General features: G+C 52.9%; 1 protein-coding gene across 1 annotated transcript; it reads left to right on the top strand.

The window, feature by feature from the left end:
• The first annotated feature begins 941 nt into the window (after positions 1 to 941).
• LOC137574259 (ice-structuring glycoprotein-like) lies at positions 942 to 4,441 on the top strand. The gene is made up of 2 exons (XM_068286473.1): positions 942 to 4,075; positions 4,153 to 4,441. Exons 1-2 carry the CDS (start codon positions 1,163 to 1,165, stop codon positions 4,156 to 4,158), a joined length of 2,919 nt encoding a protein of 972 aa, XP_068142574.1. The 5' UTR covers positions 942 to 1,162; the 3' UTR covers positions 4,159 to 4,441.
• Positions 4,442 to 6,975: the final 2,534 nt, after the last annotated feature.

The raw sequence follows: 6,975 nt of genomic DNA, 5'->3' as shown, positions 1-6,975 counted from the left end.
ACCTTTACGATCTTCTCATCCCCTTTTTAAAATTGCAAACAATGCATTAGTTGATTTACCTGTCCTTATTAATATTTCAGCATGATGAAATTTTGGTTCATTATTAGGATTATGTTTAATTATTCAAATTCTTACAGGACTATTTTTAGCAATACATTACAAAGCAGACGTTAATTTAGCTTTTTATAGAGTTAATCATATCTGTCGAGATGTTAATTATGGATGATTATTACGAACACTACACTCTAATGGAGCATCATTTTTTTTTTATTTGTATTTATTTACATGTAGGTCGAGGAATGTATTACGGATCTTATTTATTTACCCCTACATGAATAATTGGAGTTATTATTTTATAGGTACATCTACTATGGGTGGACCCTGTACCTTGTATAGCCTCTATATAAAGTATGGCACCCTGTGTAGTCTAAATGGAGGCTGTAGGGTGAACCCTGCACCTTGTATAGCCTCTATATATAGGATGGCACACTGTGTAATCAATATGGAGGATGTATGGTGGACCCTGTACCTTGTATGGCCTCTATATAAAGGATGGCACCCTGTGTAATCAAAATAGGGCTGTAGGGTGGACCCTGTACCTTGTATAGCCTCTATATATAGGATGGCACCCTGTGTAATCAAAATGGAGGCTGTAGGTTGGACCCTGTACCTTGTAGGGCCTTTATATAAATAGTGGCACCCTGTGTAATAAAAATGGAGGCTGTAGGGTGGACCCTGTACCTTGTACGGCCTCTATATAAAGGATGGCACCCTGTGTAATCAAAATGGAGTCTGTAGTGTGAACCCTGCACCTTGTACCTACTTCATTTCTAGAAGTAAATTTACCTTTATTCTTTAATTGAAGTGTAAGATTCCAATTATTTACAATGTCTGTTAAATGCTCATGCATATACCGAAACCAGTATTATAGTATCGATTGTTAGTAATAAGTATCGATTATTAGTAATAAGTATCGATTGTTAGTACTAAGTATCGAGGTTAGCGATAAGTTCTCGATAGGCACGAGACGGCGTCGCTCTCTTTTCTTCCGGCCTCGAAACGAACAAGACGTCTGCGGACAAACCAAAATCAAATCCAAAAAATACTAATTAATCTTTATCGTTTTTGTTAAATAAATAGGTTGTAACAACTCAGAAGTGGGATGACCACCCGAAGAGATTCATATTTCGGGACACGGCAGACCACACGTTCGTCATCTCGAACGGCTGCCTCCACGCCCACCGCTGCGGATGTACCCACTGCTGTGACTACTGCTAAAGGAACGGCGGCCACTGGAGCCGCCGCGGCTGCGCCTGCCGCTGCAGTACCGAAATCTGCTGGGCCAACGACTGAAACACGCGCCTCTGCGAATCCCGTTGCGGACACACTCGCCCCTGCCGGGCTCGCCGCTGCGGAGCCAACTGCCGAAACACGTGTTGTTGCGGGTCCCGTGGCTGACACACTCGCCCCTGCCGGGCCTGCCGCTGCTGGGCCGGCTGATGACACACGCGCCCCTGCGGGTCCCGTTGCTGCCATAACCGCCCATGTTGGGCCAACTGTTGGCATGCTCGACCCCGCCGGGCGAACTGCTGCTAGACGAACCCCTGCTGGATCCGCCGCTGCCGCATCCGCCCCTGCCGGGCCCGCCACTGCTGCATCCGCCCCTGCTGGGCTAACGGCTGCCGCATCCGCCCCTGCCGGGCCAACGGCTGCCACATGCGCCCCTGCCGGGCCCGCCGCTGCTGCATCCGCCCCTGCCGGGCCAAAGACTGTCACATTCGCCCCTGCCGGGCCCGCTGCTGCTGCATCCGCCCCTGCCGGGCCAACGGCTGCCACATGCGCCCCTGCCGGGCCCGCCGCTGCTGCATCCGCCCCTGCTGGGCCAACGGCTGCCACATGCGCCCCTGCCGGGCCCGCCGCTGCTGCATCCGCCCCTGTTGGGCCAACGGCTGCCACATGCGCCCCTGCCGGGCCCGCCGCTGCTGCATCCGCCCCTGCTGGGCCAACGGCTGCCACATGCGCCCCTGCCGGGCCCGCCGCTGCCGCATCCGCCCCTGCCGGGCCAAAGGCTGCCACATGCGCCCCTGCCGGGCCCGCCGCTGCTGCATCCGCCCCTGCCGGGCCAAAGGCCGTCACATTCGCCCCTGCCGGGCCCGCCGCTGCTGCATCCGCCCCTGCTGGGCCAACCGCCGCCACATGCGCCCCTGCCGGGCCCGCCGCTGCTGAATCCGCTCCTGCTGGGCCAACCGCTGTCACAATCGCCCCTGCCGGGCCCGCTGCTGCCACATCCGCCCCTGCTGGGCCAACCGCCGCCACATGCGCCCCTGCCGGGCCCGCCGCTGCTCAATCCGCTCCTGCTGGGCCAACCGCTGTCACACTCGCCCCTGCCGGGCCCGCTGCTGCTGCATCCGCCCCTGCTGGGCCAACGGCTGCCACATGCGCCCCTGCCGGGCCCGCCGCTGCTGCATCCGCCCCTGCTGGGCCAACGGCTGCCACATGCGCCCCTGCCGGGCCCGCCGCTGCTGCATCCGCCCCTGCTGGGCCAACGGCTGTCACATCCGCCCCTGCCGGGCCCGCCGCTACTGCATCCGCCCCTGCCGGGCCCGCCGCTGCTGAATCCGCTCCTGCTGGGCCAACCGCTGTCACACTCGCCCCTGCCGGGCCCGCTGCTGCCGCATCCGCCCCTGCTGGGCAAACCGCTGCCACACTCGCCCTTGCTGGGCCAACTGCCATCATACGCACCCCTGCTGAACCAACCGCTGGCATATTCGCCCCCGCCGTAACCGCTGCCGCCTCTACACTCGCCGCCACTGCTGTACCCGCTGCCACTGCTGTACCCACCACCGCTGTACCCACCACCGCTGTACCCGCCGCCGCCTCTGTACCCGCTGCCACGGCTGTACCCGCTGCCGCCTGTGCACCCGCTGCCATGGCTGTACCCGCTGCCACTGCTTTACCCACCGCCGCTGCCACTGCTGTACCCGCCGCCGCATCTATGACTGTGCCTGCCGCAGCTGCCACATCCGCTGTGCCCACTGGCTATATAGCTGCCATGCGGGCTGCGGCCTCACTCGCCGCACCCGTTACGGGTCCCGACGCGGACCCATGGGAAGGGATGCCCGCTCTAGTGCCTTCCGTGTCGTCAGCCGAGGCCGCCCTCACACCGGCCGCTTCCGCTTCTCCCAGCTTGGATGAGCAACTGGTGACGCTGCGGAAACAACACGAGTTGCTGCAGCTACAACAACAAATCCTCAAACTGCAGCAAGGGATGGACGAATTCCGAGCACCGAGGCAGCAAGTCAGCGACGTGAGTGTCATCGAGAGCATGGTGGCTCGGTTTTCAGCGGATACCGCGTATGATGTAAAAAAATGGTTGACCGACCTGGAGGACGCATTCGAAATCCTGCAGCTAAACGATCGCCTACGTTTGGTCGCATGCCGGCGTATGTTAGAAGGGACGGCGGCGGTGCTGCTGCGCACAGTGTCGGTGCACAGCTACGAGGAGTTAAGGGCAATCCTCTTGCGAGAATTTGGACGCTCGCGCAGCACGGAGGAGGTGTATCACGCTCTGCGGAGCCGGCGCATCAAGGCCGGCGAGGGATGTCTACGATTTGCGATTGAAATGCAAGAGATTGCTATGAATGCTCCGATTCCGGAGAATGAGCTGGTCGATATGATTATCGATGGTTTGCGGGACAGCTCCACTCGAGTCGGCATGCTGTACTCAGCGCGGACAATGGCGGAACTGAAGCCACTCCTGGAACGCTACGAGCGCATCCGAGTACAGGCTGTCGCCTCCAAACAAAGCAGTAGCGTGAAGGCGCAGCCAGCGACCAATGCTGGAAACAAATCGGTTGGCTCCCCCATGAGTGAAACCAGATGTTATAACTGCTCGGGATGGGGGCACTACAAGAGTCAATGCCCGAAACCAATTCGACCCCCGAATTCGTGTTTTAAGTGTGGCATAGTGGGCCACATCTACAAGAACTGCCCGTCTCGGATCGGTAATGCCACCAAGACCACTGCTGCCGCCGCTGCTGATGACTCGGGAGATCGAGTAGACCATCTACAATGGGTGAGTGTCGCTTTTGTTTGTGATGAAGTGCAAGATAGGAAATTTATAGATATGTTTTCTCTCCTTGATTCGGGCAGCCCTAAAAGTTTTATACGTTACTCTGAAGTCCCTTCCAACTGCCGTCTTAGACCCCATAAATTGAACTGCCGTGGGTTAGGAAACAACCAACTTATGTCATTAGGCCAAGTCCAGTGTAGGATTAACCTCTGCAACACACAGACAATACATACGTTTGAAGTCCTGGCGAACCAAGCAACTGAACTGCCGATGATCATAGGCAGAGATCTCCTGTATAAAAATAATATTAGACTCTGTAAAATGAAAGAACTGAAATATAAAAAAGAATCATTGATACTCATGAACAAACCGACTGAATGTATAAATCCAAAAGTTATTGCTGTTCTGAAGTCTTTTAATATATTGAGGAAAGAGCTAGCGGTACTACCGCACGACAGGAATGAGATTGTGTCTGCCGAATTGTTGTCTGATTCTCCCCTTCTAGAAACTTCTGCCGTACCTTCGGAAACACTAAATGATGCACTCATGACGATAAATGCCATTGAGCTCCCGGCTGTCAGTGAGTTAGATTTTGATATAGAGCCCACGTTACGGGAAGAGCAAACCGCAGCCCTTAAGTCTATTATTTCCACTTCATACGTACAGGTTAATCCAGATTTAGTCAAGCCCATGAACTATGAGATGAAAATAGAATTGACTAGCCAAACTCCGATTTTCTGCCGCCCCCCGCCGTCTGTCGCACCACGAACGCATCGAAGTGCGGGAGATTTGTGATGATCTCTTGAAAGCTGGCATCATTCGCCACAGTAGTTCTCCTTACGCTGCCGCTATTGTCCCTGTCCGGAAAAAGGACAACACAATGAGGAAATGTGTAGATTACCGGCCGTTAAACAAAATTACAGTTCGAGATCATTTTCCGATCCCTCTGTTAGATGATTGCATTGAACATCTGGGTGGCAAGTCATTCTTCACTATCCTGGACTTGAAGAACGGTTTCCACCATGTGAAAATGCACCCAGACTCGATCAAATATACTGCCTTTGTAACCCCTGATGGCCAGTTTGAATATGTACGTATGCCCTTCGGACTTTGTAATGGTCCCCCCCGTGTTCGCTAGATTCGTTTATTTTGTCCTTAAGAAATTTATAAACCAAGGTCAACTAGTGATATATATGGACGACATCCTAGTCGCATCGCATGACTTTGAAACCCACCTTGAGATTCTGAAGGAAATATTGTATGTGTTAAGAGTGAACGGGCTAGGCCTGAAGCTGACCAAATGCCGTTTTGCGTATAGGGAATTAGAGTACTTGGGCTACTTAGCCAATGCCGCCGGTATCACGCCCAAACCAGCTCATATTCAGGCGATACGGGATTTGCCCATCCCAAGAAATGGCAAGGAATTAGAGCGTTGCTTAGGCCTATTCTCATACTTCCGCCGATTTGTATTAGGTTTCGCTAAGATTGCGTGTCCGCTGTCCCGATTGTTAAGAAAAGATACCCCTTATGTCTTCTCCGAAGAATGCCTGGAAGCTTTCCGAACACTGAAGTTGAAATTGATCGAATCCCCCGTGTTATCTATTTACAACCCGAAGTTTGAAACAGAGTTACACTGCGACGCTAGTTCAATTGGTTTCGGAGCAGTGCTCCTCCAGAAACAAACAGACGGTAAATTACACCCAGTGTCCTACTTCTCTAAGATGGCCTCCGCCGCTGAATCGAAATTGCACAGTTATGAGCTAGAGACGTTAGCCATCGTATATGCCTTAAAACGTTTTGAGACATACCTTAAATTCATTCCGTTCAAAATTGTGACCGATTGTAATTCCCTTGCGCTGACACTGAGAAATGGTGGACATTCCGCCAAGATTGCTCGCTGGGCCCTGCTGTTGGAAAACTATAACTACACGATTGTACACCGCTCGGGGGTTGGTATGCCCCATGCTGATGCTCTAAGCAGAATAGAAACTGCCGCCTACGTTGACGATCTAAACCTCGACTTCCAACTGCAGTTAACCCAGAACCGGGACCCTGAGATTGTCAAACTCCGAGATGAGTTGGAGAAATATGAGATAGCGGATTTCGAACTGCGAGATGGAGTAGTGTACCGCCTGTCCTCGACGAGTGTACCCCAACTTTATGTCCCTTCCGAGATGATAAATCATGTCATACGAGTAGTGCATGAGAAGCTTGGCCATATGGCCACGGAGAAATGTTGTACACAGATCAAGAAGCACTACTGGTTCCCGTGTATGAAATCTTATGTTAACAATTACATTAGGAATTGCCTCAAGTGTATCTACTACTCCGCGTCCGCCTCGGACCACCGTGTCACGTTACATAGTATTCCGAAAGTGCCCCTTCCGTTTGATACCGTTCATATCGACCACCTGGGCCCCCTTCCGTCCATACGCTCTAAGAAAAAGTATCTTCTAGTTGTCATTGACGCTTTTACTAAATTCGTGAAGCTGTACCCTGCCGCCACGACGAATTCACGCGAAGTGTGTCAGGCATTAGAATCCCAGTACTTCGCCAATTACAGTAGACCCCGCCGAATCATCAGCGATCGAGGTACCTGCTTTACTTCCTCTGAGTTTGAAGAATTTCTGAAGGCCAAAAATATAATTCATGTGCTGAATGCCACTGCCTCACCCCGGGCTAACGGCCAAGTCGAGCGGGTTAACCGTGTTTTGGGCCCCATGTTGGGGAAACTAACGGAACCCGTGGACCACGCAGATTGGGTCCAACAACTGCCGAACATAGAGTTTGCCCTGAATAACTCTGTCCACTCCACAACCAAATTTGCCGCTTCCGTACTTCTATTTGGTGTTGAACAGCGAGGTGTGGTAATAGATGAATTAACCGAACGATTGGGTGAGAGA

Source organism: Drosophila tropicalis, unplaced genomic scaffold (assembly GCF_018151085.1).
Source record: "Drosophila tropicalis isolate 14030-0801.00 unplaced genomic scaffold, ASM1815108v1 contig_1113, whole genome shotgun sequence".
NCBI classification, from domain to species: domain Eukaryota; kingdom Metazoa; phylum Arthropoda; class Insecta; order Diptera; family Drosophilidae; genus Drosophila; species Drosophila tropicalis.
This window is presented reverse-complemented; position numbering and strand designations above follow the sequence as displayed.

What these genes read in the sequence shown, in the direction of transcription:
- LOC137574259 (XM_068286473.1), top strand. Translation starts at nt 1,163, where the DNA reads ATGACCACCCGAAGAGATTCATATTTCGGGACACGGCAGACCACACGT.